General features: G+C 44.7%; 1 protein-coding gene across 12 annotated transcripts in view; it reads right to left on the reverse strand.

Moving 5' to 3' along the window:
* RIMBP2 (RIMS binding protein 2) overlaps window positions 1-16580 on the reverse strand; it is a 716511-nt gene that overhangs the window by 32684 nt on the left and 667247 nt on the right. For all 12 annotated transcript variants that reach the window (XM_068119472.2, XM_068119471.2, XM_068119470.2 and 9 more), the window contains one exon: window positions 10707-10778. In XM_068119472.2, the coding sequence (XP_067975573.2) occupies window positions 10707-10778 (72 nt within the window). The remainder of the gene's footprint in view (window positions 1-10706; window positions 10779-16580) is intronic.

Here is a 16580-nt window from a genome sequence, read left to right on the forward strand (position 1 = left end):
TTCAGAGATTTCAGAATAGCTTGGAGAAAGGGAAGAATGGGGCGGACAAAAGGTTTGATGGAGATTGGGTGAGGCACAGTGAGGTGTTATTTGAGGAGGGGGAAGAGCGAGGCAGAAGGTTTGGGGAGATGAAGGTGAAAGTTGGAAGGGGGAAGAAGCAGGGAGGATGCTTTGAGGAGGAGGGGTGAGAGGGGAGTCTAGGAGGGGAGGAGCGAGGGAGAGTCTCGGAGGGGAGGGGTGTGGGGGGAGTTTAGGAGGGAGGGGAGGGAAGGGGCAAGGGGGGAGATTTGAAAGGGATGGGTGATGGGGAGGATTTGGAGGGGAGGGGTGAGATTGGATTTTGAAAAGTGTACGATTCATGGGAAACGAACATTTTTTGCAAAATGAGTTTGAGACCTTCGAGTCAAAAATACGTTTGAGGACACTGGAGGAGGGGTGGAGTTCTGGATAGTTTAGGGAATTTAGAAAGGAGGAACTGTAAGAGATGGTATTATATATATTTTTTGGAATGAATAGATTTGGTGAGCAAGACGAAAGCATCCTTTTGTAGGAAAAGAAGAAAAAGGTGTTATAATATATGAGAGAAAATAGTTGTTCAGGGGAGAGATTATACATTTCAACCGCGTGATCGCGAACGAAGAACGAACGAACAAAAAAGAACAACAAATAAACGAATAAGACCTGGGAAGGAAATAATTTTTTTGGGGTTTTTTTTTTTTTTTTGTGAGTACAGATATTAAACAAGGAGGTACGGGGTGAACGACTGGTACGAAACAGAGAACGAAAATAATTTCAGCGCATCGACGAATCGCTGAGAGAAAAACAAAACCACAAGGTCGGAGACGGTACGGTAGTCTAAGCCTACGAGTACTAGGCCGCAGAATACTCGATACCATTAACCGACGATTGTGTATACATGTACGAAAAATTAGCACCGAAAATTTTCCAAAAGATACGCTATAGGTACACACACCGAAAGATAGATACAGTCTCGACAAAAACACGATTTGAAAGATCACTTAGCTTCGAGAGCGTGAGCGCATGGAGCAGCTTCGAAAAGACGTGACCTCGACGTGACCTCACCAGATGGTGACCCATATTATGTGGACTCGTTGTTCAAAGTACGGAATGCCTGCTTTGTTTACACAAGAGTGGGTCAAACGGTACCGGTAAGTCAACTACCTCTTGTGTGATTGAGGTAACAGTTTCTTCTGTGTGCCAAGCTTCCAAAACACATCTTCTGTTTCTGTTGGGTGTGGAACCCAAAATATTAACCACATCCCATAAAGGTGTGTGGCCTTCCTTCAGGCCGTGTTTGGCAATTAATTTTTTTTGTATGCTGAATCGAGGCTCGTGAAAGAGCTAACATTTATTTCACAAACAAATCAACCAGACAAACAAAATATACAAAAAGAGGGAGCGGAAGACAAGATGGGGAGAGAAGGGGAAGCACACAACCACAACATTTGAGAGCAGGGAGAAGTGTGGGAGGGAGAGGGCTTGGGGGGAGGAGGCGTGGGAAGGGGGGGGGGGGAGAGGTATAAAACACAAGGGGACCGAAATTAGCGGGGGTAGAAAAGATCAAGGTTTTGGATGGGGGAGGACAAGAGATGGTGGTGAACAGCTGTTTTAAAGACCTGGAGGGTGGAGTGGGATTGAAGAGAGTGAGGGAGTTTGTTCCAGAGGCGGGAGAAAAGAGGAATGAAGGAGTGAAGGTGAGCAGAAAGTCTTGATTTTGGCAGTTTAACCATAAGAGGGTTGCAGGCAGATCTTGTGCGACCTGTAGGAATATTTGGGGGACAGAGCCCAGAGAGAGCTGGGGGGGCAAGGCCAGAGAGGAGTCGGTAGAAGACGGAAAGACCACCAACCTGCCTGCGGTGAGTGAGTGAAAGGCCCTTGGAGTTAGCTTCATCGTGGGAGATTCCAATGATTCTGAACGCTTTGGTTTCAACAGCGTGAAGACGAGCTACGTGTGAGGCAGGAGCACCAGACCAGAGGGGAGAACAGTATTCCATAGAGCTGTGGATGAAAGCCTTGTATGTGGTGAGGAGCTCAGGTGTGCCAAGGAAGGACTTCGCACGACGGAGGATGCCCAGTCGGCGACTGGCTTTGGAGGACAGATTTGAAATGTGGTTTTCCCAGGAAAGATCATGGCGAATAGTGAGACCCAAAAGCTTGAGTGACAGAACTTCTTGGAGAGGATTATTCAGAAAGTGGATGGGAGGGTTGTCCAGTCGGTCTTTTCGGAGAGACATCGTAAGAGTGTGAGATTTATCAGGATTGAAAGACATATTCCATTTTTTTGCCCAGTCTGTGATTTTGTCCAGGTCTGCAGAGAGTGAGGAGGCTGCAGACTGCCGATCTGAGGGATGAGGGATGGAGCGACAGAGAGTAGATTCGTCAGCAAAGAGATAGAGAGGATTTTCAAGAGAGTCAGAGAGATCATTGATGAAGACCAGAAAAAGCACAGGGCCCAGAACACTACCTTGGGGAACTCCAGCCTGAACAGGAAGAGGAGATGAGAGAAACCCATTCAGGGCCACACGTTGACTACAACCAGAGAGGAAGTCCGCCAGCCATGCGTGGAGATTTCCATGGATACCAAAGGAGGAGAGTTTGGTGAGCAGAGCAGGGTGCCAGACCGTATCGAAGGCACGTGAAATGTCAAGGGAGACAGCTCTAATTTCCTGTTTGGCGTTGAGGACCTCCATCCATTGTTGAGAAAGCAGAAGCAGCATGTCCAGAGTAGAGTGACCAGGTCTGAAACCAAATTGATGATCAGAGATCAAGCCATTGGAGAAGAGGAAAGATTTCATGTCTGAAGCAATGATGGATTCCATGACTTTGCTGATAATTGGGAGAAGGCTGATTGGTCTGTAGTTGCTAGGATATGTTTTTGCACCTTTTTTGTGCAAAGCGGTGATGTTGGCTGATTTCCAAGTAGATGGCAGATGACCTTGAGCAAAAGAGAGGGTGAAGAGAACAGAAAGAGGGAGTGAAAGAGCGGAAGAACATGATTTTAGGACCCGTGGGCTGATGCTGTCAGGACCAGTTGCAGAATCAGAGTCGAGGGTTGACAGAAACTTTTCCACCTTGTCAGGAGGAAAGGACACAGAGTCCAGGAGCAGCTGGGTACGACTGGGTACGGTGGGTACAGAGAGGGATGGGTTTGGGACACAAGATTTAGAGGCAAACACAGAGTTGAGGCATTCAGCTTTTTCACGTGCGGAGTCAGCCGTTAAGCCGTTTGAGGTGAGGGAGGGGATGGAGGGGGAACAAACACCAGACACAGATTTGACCAGACGCCACCAGGATTTGGAAGAGGGAGACAGATAAGAGAGTTTGGTCTTGAGAACGGTGAGATATTGTTTCCTGGCTCTCCTGAGGGTGGACACACACTTGTTTCGGGCTTTGTGAAAGGAAATGAGATTTCCTTCCATTGGATTTGCTTTCCAGGAGACGAAAGCAAGTTGTTTCAGGGCAACAGCCTCACCACAAGATTCCGTGTACCATGGACGGGAGGAATGGAATGACAACTGAAGACGAGATGGGATAAATCTGTGCATGAGAGAGAGCAATTTACTTTGAAAGAATTCCCAGGATGAGTTGATGTCAGAGGCGGTAGAGATGGGAGACCAGTCCAGATGATTGATGGCTGCTTGAAGACCGTGCCAGTCGGCCTGAGTGCAATGCCAGACTCGTCGACGCTGAGGAGGCTCTCTGAGAATGGTCAGAGAGATGTCCACTTTGACAAGCACATGATCAGATGAGCCGATTGGAGCAGAAGAAGAGCAGCAGACATTTTCAGGGAAGTTAGTCATAACCAAGTCCAGAAGAGAAGATGCTCCGTTGACTGAGATCCGGGTCGGGAAATTGACAGATTGTGTCAGTCCCAGTGGGTCGCAGAAGTCCTTTGCTGAAGAGCTATGGCTGGTGAGAGAGGTACCCACACCCAGCCCACTGGCATGGTGACAATTGAAATCACCACATATGAGGAAGAGAGAGTTGGGATGGGTCGATAGAAGTTGGTCCATATTATCAGACAGCGAGATGTAGATGGAGTCATCATTGTTTGGTGGACGGTACAACACACATATGAACAAAAGGTGGGAGCGAAGGGGAAGCCGTAGCCAAAGGTATTCCTGGGGGTGAGGTGGAGAGAGGGCAGTGGAGGGCGAGTGAGGAAGAGAGTTTTTTATAAAGATAGCAACCCCACCTCCAGGACGAGGCTCAGGTCTATCATATCGGAGGAGGGAGTAACCTGGGAGAGATACCAAGGCATCAGAGACATCATGAAGGAGGAAAGTTTCTGTTAAGCAGATCAAATCTTGTTTGTCAGAAGCAACCTGTATGGAGAGATCAGTCAAGTTTGAGCGAAGGCCCCGGATGTTTGAGGTCCATACCGTTAATGAAGAGGAAGGGGGAGCATCGGGTACAGAACAGGGGGGGGGGGGGGAGGGGTAGGGTAAGATGTGGAAGAGGAGGAAGAGGTAGGGAGAGCTGTTGAAGGTGTGTCAGAGATTTCAGAGATTTCAGAATAGCTTGGAGAAAGGGAAGAATGGGGCAGACAAAAGGTTTGATGGAGATTGGGTGAGGCACAGTGAGGTGTTATTTGAGGAGGGGGAAGAGCGAGGCAGAAGGTTGGGGGAGATGAAGGTGAAAGTTGGAAGGGGGAAGAAGCAGGGAGGATGCTTTGAGGAGGAGGGGTGAGAGGGGAGTCTAGGAGGGGAGGAGCGAGGGAGAGTCTCGGAGGGGAGGGGTGTGGGGGGAGTTTAGGAAGGAGGGGAGGGAAGGGGCAAGGGGGGAGATTTGAAAGGGATGGGTGATGGGGAGGATTTGGAGGGAAGGGGGGATGGGGAAGATTTGGAGGGGAGGGGTGAGATTGGATTTTGAAAAGTGTACGATTCATGGGAAACGAACATTTTTTGCAAAATGAGTTTGAGACCTTCGAGTCAAAAATATGTTTGAGGACGCTGAAGGAGGGGTGGAGTTCTGGAGAGTTTAGGGAATGTAGAAAAGAGGAACTGTAAGAGATGGTATTATTATTATTTTTTGGAATGAATAGATTTGGTGAGCAAGACGAAAGCATCCTTTTGTAGGAGAAGAAGAAAAAGGTGTTATAATATATGAGAGAAAATAGTTGTTCAGGGGAGAGATTATACATTTCTAACCGCGTGATCGCGATCATTACATTTTACGATCGCTGGGATCGCTGGGATAATTACTTTTTTTTTTTTTGTATACTGAATCGAGGCTCGTGAAGGAGCTGACATTTACTTCACAAACAAATCAACCAGACAAACAAAATATATAAAAAGAGGGAGCGGAAGACAAGAGAAGGGGAAGCACACAAACACTTCAGAGCACACAACATTTAAGAGCAGGGAGATGTGTGGGAGGGAGAGGGCTTGGGGGGAGGAGGCTTGGGAACGGGGGGGTGGGGGGGTGGTGGGAGAAGTATAAAACACAAGGACACCAAGGATTTCCAGGACAGAAGTAGGTATTTCAAAAAAGTGGAATTGGGGTGAAATTAGCAGGGATAGAAGAGATCAAGGTTTTGGATGGGGGAAGATAAGAGATGGTGGTGAACAGCTGTTTTAAAGACCTGGAGGGAGGAGTGGGATTGAAGAGAGTGAGGGAGTTTGTTCCAGAGGCGGGAGAAAAGAGGACTGAAGGAGTGAAGGTGAGCAGAGAGTCTTGATTTTGGCAGTTTAACCATAGGAGGGCTGCAGGTAGATCTTGTGCGACCTGTAGGAATATTTGCTGGACAAAGCCCAGAGAGAGCTGGGGGGGGGGGGGGGGGCAAGGCCAGAGAGGAGTGGGTAGAAGACGTAAATGACGTAAATGAAGACCTAAACATTCAAATGCTTTTTGGTGTTGAGCAATACGTTGACCTAAGGTCCTCCCGGTTTCACACACATACTCAGCTCCACAACCACAGGGCACTACGTATACCACCCCTGACCTATCCTTCCTCGGAAGCTTGTCCTTGACCCTCATAAGGGCTTGGCGAAGGGTGAAAACCGGTGTGAAACTCACCCTCACTCCTGCCGATTTCAAAATTCTGCCGACCCTCTGTGAAACCCCCGGGACAAAAGGCAGAACACACAAACCCTTTGGTTGTTCTCGCGGTCTCAGGCTGTTGTGTGGGGAAGCCCTTATCGTTTTCCTGTTGGGTAGCAAGCTGTCAGGATAACCATTTGCCCTTAACACATTTTGAAGATGGTCCACCTCACTCATCTTGTCTTCAAAGGTGGATGGTAAATCACGTGCTCTTTTTTAGAGGGTGTGCACCACCGATCTTTTGTGTTCCATTGGATGGCAAGAATTGAAATCAAGGCAGCGATCAGTGTGTGTTGGTTTTCTGTACAAAAACAGTGTACAGAAAACAGTGTACAGAAAACAGTGTACAGAAAACAGTGTACAGAAAACCAACACACACTGAAAACCACCACAAAATTAAAAACACCTCACAGCCATAAAACACGTAAAAAAACACCTCACAGCCATAGAACACGATATAAAAACACCTCACAGCCATAGAACACGTAAAAAAACACCTCACAGCCATAGAACACGAAATAAAAACACCTCACAGCCATAAAACACGTAAAAAAACACCTCACAGCCATAAAACACGTTAAAAAAACACCTCACAGCCATAGAACACGTAAAAAACACCTCACAGCCATAAAACACGTAAAAAAACACCTCACAGCCATAAAACACGTTAAAAAAACACCTCACAGCCATAGAACACGAAATAAAAACACCTCACAGCCATAAAACACGTAAAAAAACACCTCACAGCCATAGAACACGAAATAAAAACACCTCACAGCCATAGAACACGTAAAAAACACCTCACAGCCATAAAACACGTAAAAAAAACACCTCACAGCCATAGAACACGAAATAAAAACACCTCACAGCCATAAAACACGTAAAAAAAAACACCTCACAGCCATAGAACACGAAATAAAAACACCTCACCACCACAAAATGAAAACTCCTCACAGCCACGAAATTAAAAACACCTCACAGCCATAAAACACGTAAGAAAACACCTCACAGCCATAGAACACGAAATAAAAACACCTCACAGCCATAAAACACGTAAAAAAAACACCTCACAGCCATAGAACATGAAATTAAAAACACCTCACAGCCATAAAACATGTAAAAAAAACACCTCACAGCCATAGAACACGAAATAAAAACACCTCACAGCCATAAAACACGTAAAAAAACACCTCACAGCCATAGAACACGAAATTAAAAACACCTCACCACCACAAAATTAAAACTCCTCACAGCCATAGAACACGAAATAAAAACACCTCACAGCCATAGAACACGAAATAAAAACACCTCACAGCCATAAAACATGTAAAAAAAACACCTCACAGCCATAGAACACGAAATAAAAACACCTCACAGCCATAAAACACGTAAAAAAAACACCTCACAGCCATAGAACACGAAATAAAAACACCTCACCACCACAAAATTAAAACTCCTCACAGCCACGAAATTAAAAACACCTCACAGCCATAAAACACGTAAAAAAAAACACCTCACAGCCATAGAACACGAAATAAAAACACCTCACAGCCATAAAACACGTAAAAAAAACACCTCACAGCCATAGAACACTAAATAAAAACACCTCACCACCACAAAATTAAAACTCCTCACAGCCACGAAATTAAAAACACCTCACAGCCATAAAACACGTTATAAAAACACCTCACCACCACAAAATTAAAACTCCTCACAGCCACTAAATTAAAAACACCTCACAGCCATAAAACACGTAAAAAAACACCTCACAGCCATAGAACACGAAATAAAAACACCTCACAGCCATAAAACACGTAAAAAAACACCTCACAGCCATAGAACACGAAATTAAAAACACCTCACCACCACAAAATTAAAACTCCTCACAGCCACGAAATTAAAAACACCTCACAGCCATAAAACACGTAAAAAAAACACCTCACAGCCATAGAACACGAAATAAAAACACCTCACCACCACAAAATTAAAACTCCTCACAGCCACGAAATTAAAAACACCTCACAGCCATAAAACACGTAAAAAAAACACCTCACAGCCATAGAACACGAAATAAAAACACCTCACAGCCATAAAACACGTAAAAAAAACACCTCACAGCCATAGAACACGAAATTAAAAACACCTCACAGCCATAGAACACGAAATAAAAACACCTCACCACCACAAAATTAAAACTCCTCACAGCCACGAAATTAAAAACACCTCACAGCCATAGAACACGTAATAAAAACACCTCACAGCCATAAAACACGTAATAAAAACACCTCACCACCACAAAATTAAAACTCCTCACAGCCACGAAATTAAAAACACCTCACAGCCATAGAACACGAAATAAAAACACCTCACAGCCATAAAACACGTAATAAAAACACCTCACCACCACAAAATTAAAACTCCTCACAGCCACGAAATTAAAAACACCTCACAGCCATAGAACACGAAATAAAAACACCTCACAGCCATAAAACACGTAATAAAAACACCTCACCACCACGAAATTAAAACTCCTCACAGCCACAAAATTAAAAACACCTCACAGCCATAGAACACGAAATAAAAACACCTCACAGCCATAAAACACGTAATAAAAACACCTCACCACCACGAAATTAAAAACACCTCACAGCCATAGAACACGAAATAAAAACACCTCACAGCCATAAAACACGTAATAAAAACACCTCACCACCACGAAATTAAAAACACCTCACAGCCATAGAACACAAAATTAAAAACACCTCACAGCCATAGAACACGAAATAAAAACACCTCACCACCACGAAATTAAAACTCCTCACAGCCACGAAATTAAAAACACCTCACAGCCATAGAACATGAAATAAAAACACCTCACAGCCATAAAACACGTAATAAAAACACCTCACCACCAAAAAATTAAAAACACCTCACCACCACGTCATTTAAAAACACCTCACAGCCACGAAATTAAAACTCCTCACAGCCACGAAATTAAAAACACCTCACAGCCATAGAACACGTAATAAAAACACCTCACAGCCATAGAACACGTAATAAAAACACCTCACCACCACAAAATTAAAACTCCTCACAGCCACGAAATTAAAAACACCTCACAGCCATGAAATTAAAACTCCTCACAGCCACGAAATTAAAAACACCTCACAGCCATAGAACACATAATAAAAACACCTCACAGCCATAGAACACGTAATAAAAACACCTCACAGCCATAGAACACGTAATAAAAACACCTCACCACCACAAAATTAAAACTCCTCACAGCCACGAAATTAAAACTCCTCACAGCCACGAAATTAAAAACACCTCACAGCCATAGAACACATAATAAAAACACCTCACAGCCATAGAACACGTAATAAAAACACCTCACAGCCATAGAACACGTAATAAAAACACCTCACCACCACAAAATTAAAACTCCTCACAGCCACGAAATTAAAAACACCTCACAGCCACGAAATTAAAACTCCTCACAGCCATAGAACACATAATAAAAACACCTCACAGCCATAGAACACGTAATAAAAACACCTCACAGCCATAGAACACGTAATAAAAACACCTCACCACCACAAAATTAAAACTCCTCACAGCCACGAAATAAAAAACACCTCACAGCCATAGAACACATAATAAAAACACCTCACAGCCATAAAACACGTAATAAAAACACCTCACAGCCATAGAACACGTAATAAAAACACCTCACAGCCATAGAACACGTAATAAAAACACATCACAGCCATAAAACACGTAATAAAAACACCTCACCACCACGAAATTAAAAACACCTCACCACCACATCATTTAAAAACACCTCACCACCACGTCATTTAAAAACACCTCACAGCCACGAAATTAAAAACACCTCACCACCACGTCATTTAAAAACACCTCACCACCACGTCATTTAAAAACACCTCACCACCAAGTAATTCAAAACACCTCACCACCACGTAATTCAAAACACTTCATCACCACATCATTGAAAACACCTCACCACCACGTAATTATCGTGGTGTTTTGTTGGGGCAACGGCTCCTACCAGAAGTAAAAATATTATAAACCACAAACCCATATGATTACCTTTTAAAAGTCGCTAATGCTGTTTAACACTAAACTTAAAGGGAGAAAATCTGATGTTCTTTCGGCATTCTATGCTTATTGCCTCCCCCACAGACAAACGGACCCGAGCCTAGATCTACTGTAATCTATATACCCCAGAGAGGATAATAACATGACTCTTCCTGTCACTCCCATAGGGTGTAATAGTTGTGTTAATAACAAAATTTATGTTTGAGTAGTTTATGAACCATTTCCAATTATTGTATTATTCCGGTGCAAAGCTCTCACAACTGATTCAGTGTGAAAAGATGCAAAGAAGGAAAAGACTGTACGTCATCAAGTTCTACCACGAGTGTCTGCCTTCGTACAGTATATAGAAATATATGACCTATCCTCTTGTTCTTTTTTGCATTGAGAGATGATTGGTGAATCAGTGTTAAAATCGACCAAATGGTATATCATTGATAAATAGCCTTGCTGTGAAACTAAAATGTGATGCACAAATGTTCTATATGACGACGAGTTTGTAGATAACAGCGAGAGTGACGTACAAAGTAAAAACCATCTTCATCCATCTCTCCATAAACCATGATGATGTCACCAGCACAGAATGTCAGCTCCATCTGTAAATCACACACAAGGACAATGAGACGATGAGATGTAATATCTCGTTCCGTGACACCCGAGAGATATCCATCAGCAGTTTAGATATCTTACGTGAACAGAAAGCATTTTACAGACAAACCCAAAATCGGTGAGCAGGTCAATATTTTCAGCAATTGCGAAATGGTAACCAAACGTAAAATGCGAAATGGTAACCAGACGTAAAATGCGAAATGGTAACCAAACGTAAAATGCGAAATGGTAACCAGACGTAAAATGCGAAATGGTAACCAAACGTAAAATGCGAAATGGTAACCAGACGTAAAATGCGAAATGGTAACCAGACGTAAAATGCGAAATGGTAACCAAACGTAAAATGCGAAATGGTAACCAAACGTAAAATGCGAAATGGTAACCAAACGTAAAATGCGAAATGGTAACCAAACGTAAAATGCGAAATGGTAACCAAACGTAAAATGCGAAATGGTAACCAAACGTAAAATGACTTCAGTCACTGTAAATGTGTTCACCTGTAATTACTTTTGTGCAAGAGGATATCACATAATTACATGTGCCATTGTAGGTGGACAGAGATTATATTTTCACCCCTGTCTGTCTGTCTGTCTTTTTGCCTGTCTGTCTGTGAGTATAATGTACCAAAAGGCTATGGGTGGATTCGACCGAAATTTGGCAGACAGATTAAAAGGCAAATTGATTAGATTTTGGTGAAGAACCAGATCCAGAAACCAGTTCTTTAAAAATATATATGTGACTCTTCACCATTGAGACATGGGGCCAAAAATGACACATGCAGTAAATATCATGATATTTTAAAAAGTTGTGCAATAATTATGACAAAACTGGGGGATGAGTGGACGAGGTGACAGGAACAAGCCTGTGATGGAACAAAGATTGAATACAACAACAACAGGCATGATAAGGCCATTTTCCCTGCTGGAGCGAGGGTTAGCCTTGCGGTCCCCATGACAATCTTCTCCATCTTGCCCTATTTTCTGCATCTCTCCTTGTTAACCCCCTTGCCCGCATTTCTTCTTCCACCATCTTTAGCCAAGTCTTTCTCGGTCTTCCCTGTCCTCTACTTCCTTCGACATTCATTTCCATCACTCTTCTCAACCAGTCACTTTCATCCTTCCTCAACACATGACCAAACCATCTCAACCTGTTCCTCTTCACAGCATCCATCACAGGCTCTATTCCCATCATCTTTCGCAATTCATCATTTGTCTTCCTCCCTCTCAATGATACTCCACACATCCACCGAACCATTCGCATTTCCACCCTTTCCAGCCTTCGTTGCTGCTCTACGTTCATTACCCATGTCTCGCTCATAACACTTCTCACACATGCAGCATACACCTTTCCCTTCAGCTTCAACGACACTCCCCTCCTCGTCAGCACGCCACTCAGTTCCCGAAACTTCTTCCATGCTCATCTCACTCTAGCAACCGTTGCCGAGTCTGATCCACCTTCTCCATTCAGCATGTCTACGAGGTAACAAAATGTTTTCACACCTTCCAGCTTCACGCCGTCTCCAAGATCCAACTCAACATTTCCTCCATCTGCAGCTCCCTCTGTGCACACCTTACATTTGAATGTAGCTGCCACACTGGTTAATGACCCTCTCAGACCACTACATTTTTGATGAACCCACTCGGCGCACATTGTACATTGAATGGAGTTCACTCCGACACCCTTCCTGCACACAGCACACGGCCACTTCCCAGTTCTTTCCACCTCACCACATGCTTTACCACTTGCCATCACCTTCGTCTTTCCGATATTCACCTTCAGACCTACCTTCTCAAGGTGATGTATGTTTCTTCTGTGATGAAGTTGCAACGGAACGTGCCTCTCTGCATGATGCCATGATGCCCAAACTGACCTATCGAGTTAAGCAATGCGCCCTGAAGCTTCAAGATCAAGAACTCATTGCAAAACTTAGCTCCGGCGACCTGGTGGCACAGGATGCCAAATATCATGCACCATGCCTTGTGAAATTGTACAACGCAGCCAGTAGGAAAACAGCCGTAGATCGACAAAGGAACATAGATGGAATATCTCATGGCATAGCATTGGCGGAACTCTTAGGCTACATAGAAGACACAAAGATGGTAGAGCAATCGGTTGCCCCAATATTCAAGTTGTCAGATCTTCTCAAGTTATACACTGATCGACTGAGACACCTGGGGGTTGAGGTAACTGGCCGTATCCACGCTTCAGACTTAAAAGATCGAATACTTGCTAATATCCCTGGAATCCGGGCCTACAAGCAAGGCCGAGACGTTCTACTCAGTTTTGATGATGATGTCGGATTTGCACTGATGAATTCGAGTGTGGATAACTGCGACGACGAAGCTATATGTTTAGCTAAGGCAGCACAACTCATTCGTCGAGATATGTTGGAAATGCAAGCAACATTTGATGGGTCCTTTAGCAAAGGCTGCCAAGAACAGGCTGTTCCCAAGTCACTGGTGGCACTAGTTAGCATGATAATGGACGGCCCAAACATTATGAATAAAGAAACTGAGTAGGTGAGACAAGCAACGCTCAGTATGGCACAATTGCTGCAGTACAACAGCTACGTGAAAATACGCCGAGGTTCCACTGGTACTCATCACAATAAGAACAGAGAGACGCCACTGCCAATATACCTCGGTATGATGATTCATGCACACACACGAAAACGTGAACTTGTTGATACCTTGTTCCATCTCGGACTATCAATATCATATGACAGGGTTATGGATATATCCATGGATATGGCCAACGAAGCAGCCAGCCAATATGAAAATGATGGTGTTGTATGCCCCGTCATTCTTCGAGATGGTCTCTTCATGACTGCGGCGGTGGATAACATTGACCACAATCCCAGCTCGAACACTGCTCGTGATTCCTTTCATGGCACTGGCATATCGCTGTTCCAAAATTGTAAAAAAGAGACTGATGGCACCAAGCGAGAAAGAGCTAACTTACAACCAGGGACAACAAACAAGAAGAAACCACAACTTCTGGAAACCTACATGATCCTGACTCCAGTGGCAGTTAGAAAGAAAGATCCAGAAATCCCAGAGACGACAGGGCCACTCACAAGTAACACTGCTCCTCTGGAGGCTGCTCTTGAAGACGAGACGAAATGGCAGAAAAACAAACAGCGACTCATAAATCAACAGGTCCAAAATATTGATGATCCGATTGCTTGGGCTGCATTCCACTCGAATAAAAACCAATCACGTAACTTCGATGTCACCATCACATCACTTCTGCCATTGTTCCCGGACAACTCAAAGTCAGTGGCCATGATTCGTCATTCGATGGATGTTATCAAACAAGCTGTCGAACATCTGAACCCTGGGCAGATTCCTGTGCTCACAGTAGATCAGCCTTTGTTCGCGATCGCAAAGCTCATCCAATGGAACTGGCCAGAAGTGTACGGCGAAGAGAACTTTGTCATCCTACTTGGAGGGTTGCATATAGAAATGGCTGCTTTGACCACTCTCGGGGATTTGCTGGATGGCAGTGGCTGGACAAATGTTCTTACCCAAGCAGGTATTGCGACAGCAGGAACGGCTGACTCCTTTCTCAAAGGTGCCCATGTCAAGCGCACTAGACATGCACACCAAGTCACCTCCAGTGCATTATAAATTTTGCTCCACACAGCTTATGATGTGTATAGCATGGAAACAAGTGCACCACTGTCGTTTGATGATTGGTGTGTGAAGCAAGCTGAGGTTTCTCCACAGTTCCACTACTGGTATATGGTCATGCACCTGGAATGTCTCCTCCTGGTCTATGTCCGGTCACTTTGTGATGGTAACTTTTCACTCTACGTTCCTGTGCTGAAGGCATTAGCTCCTTGGTTCTTTGCCTTGGACCACACTCACTATGCTCGATGGGTTCCCGTGCACATACGTGATATGACAACACTACACCAACGACTTCCCCAAGTAGCAAAGGAGTTCGATCAAGGCAGCTTCATTGTTCATAAGACGACTCGCCCCTTCTCAGCCATGGCTATCGACCAGGCACATGAACAAAACAACAAAATCGTCAAGGGAGATGGTGGGGCAATCGGGTTGATGCAAAATCCTAGAGCTCTACTGAGGTGGATGGTAGCTGGACCAGAAATCGCGAGGGCTATAGACAGTTTCGAAACAGTTTTCTCGGATAACAACACTGGGAAAGACCAAGTCAGGCATCATGAGCATACACCATCCGCACAAGTCTCCTTTGCCAGCGAGATCAGGGCTCTTGTGCAAGTAATCAAAGACCTCGGTAATCCATTCATGGAAGACAGTGGCGACCTTCTGGTTCTAGATACCAGAGACATCCCAGATCAAGCTGTAGCTAAAACTTTTCGTGGGATAGAGAAGCTGGGTCAGGACCAATATGACAGCTATGTCACTCAGCGGTTAATTGAGCGAACAACACCTGTATCGGATACGATTCCCAAAAACAGATTGGCCTTGTTCAGCCGGCCACCCACAAGGACTCCATCCAAAGCGACACAGATGGTAGCATCACTCAAGAGTGACTGTGCACTGTTCTCCAGGCTTTACGTCACATGCCAAACATGTGACGGTGATTTGGAAAACCTTTTCAAGCATGAAAACCATGCATACCCGCCAGCCTCGTCTCAGTTGGGAAAATTACGGCTTGGTACCAAAGCGGATCTAACCGACTGTCTAGAGAAGCTTTGTACATCTGAAGGCGAGGCGCCAACAGTCAACGTCATCATACTGGATGGAGCTGCTATCGTCAATATGCTGAGGCCAGTGGGAGCGAAAACCTTCCAAGACTACGCCACACTAGTGTTCCTGCCGTACATCAAGGCACAGTTGGCAAAATCCAACAGAGTTGACATTATTTGGGATGTGTATTGCCAAGATAGTCTAAAGTATACAACAAGAGAGAAACGAGGAAAGGGCGTCAGAAGGCGTGTCACAACAGCCAACTAAATCCCAGGAAACTGGCAGGAGTTTCTGAGAATAGATGACAACAAGACTGAGCTCTTTGATTTCTTGGCACATCAAGTGGTGGAAAATCTTTCGACAGAGAAGGAAGTGTTCTCAACATGCGGCGAGAATGTGCTTTGTTCTCGTGTTCATCAGGATGTCTCATCGTTGGCACCTTGTACTCACGAAGAGGCCGACACCAGAATGTTTCTGCACGTCATGGATGCAGCAGAGAAAGGTTATCGCAGGCTGATGCTGCGTACAGTGGACACGGATGTCGTCATCCTGGCTGTCTCGACTGTTGTGCAACTCGAGAACACGCAATTTTGGATAGCGTTTGGTACTGGCAAACACCTTCGATACATCCCAGCTCATCAAATCGCCACATCTTTGGGTGCAGAAAAGGCATGAGCTCTTCCCATGTTCCACGCATTCACCGGTTGTGACACGGTCTCTTCCTTTGCTGGAAGGGGCAAGACAACTGCCTTTGACACATGGAAATCATTCAATGCAGTTACTGCAGTATTTGCGAAACTTGTTGCAATGCCAGCAAGCTTCAATGATGATTGTATGTCAGTACTAGAGTCGTACGCAGTGCTGCTATATGACAGAACGAGTTTTGAAGCTACTGCTGACTCTGCCAGGAGACATCAATTCACTACCAAAGCAAGATCCATCGATGCCATCCCACCAACTAGCGCAGCGCTTTTGCAGCACGCAAAACGTGCCATTTACCAGGGAGGACATGTTTGGGGGCAGGCACACATACGAGCTCCAGATGTTCCTTCGCCAGAGTCATGGGGATGGAAAAAGAATACTTCACGAGGATGGGAGCCATTGTGGACATTG

This window comes from Myxine glutinosa, chromosome 6 (genome assembly GCF_964187855.1).
Source record: "Myxine glutinosa chromosome 6, kmMyxGlut1.1, whole genome shotgun sequence".
NCBI lineage: Eukaryota > Metazoa > Chordata > Myxini > Myxiniformes > Myxinidae > Myxine > Myxine glutinosa.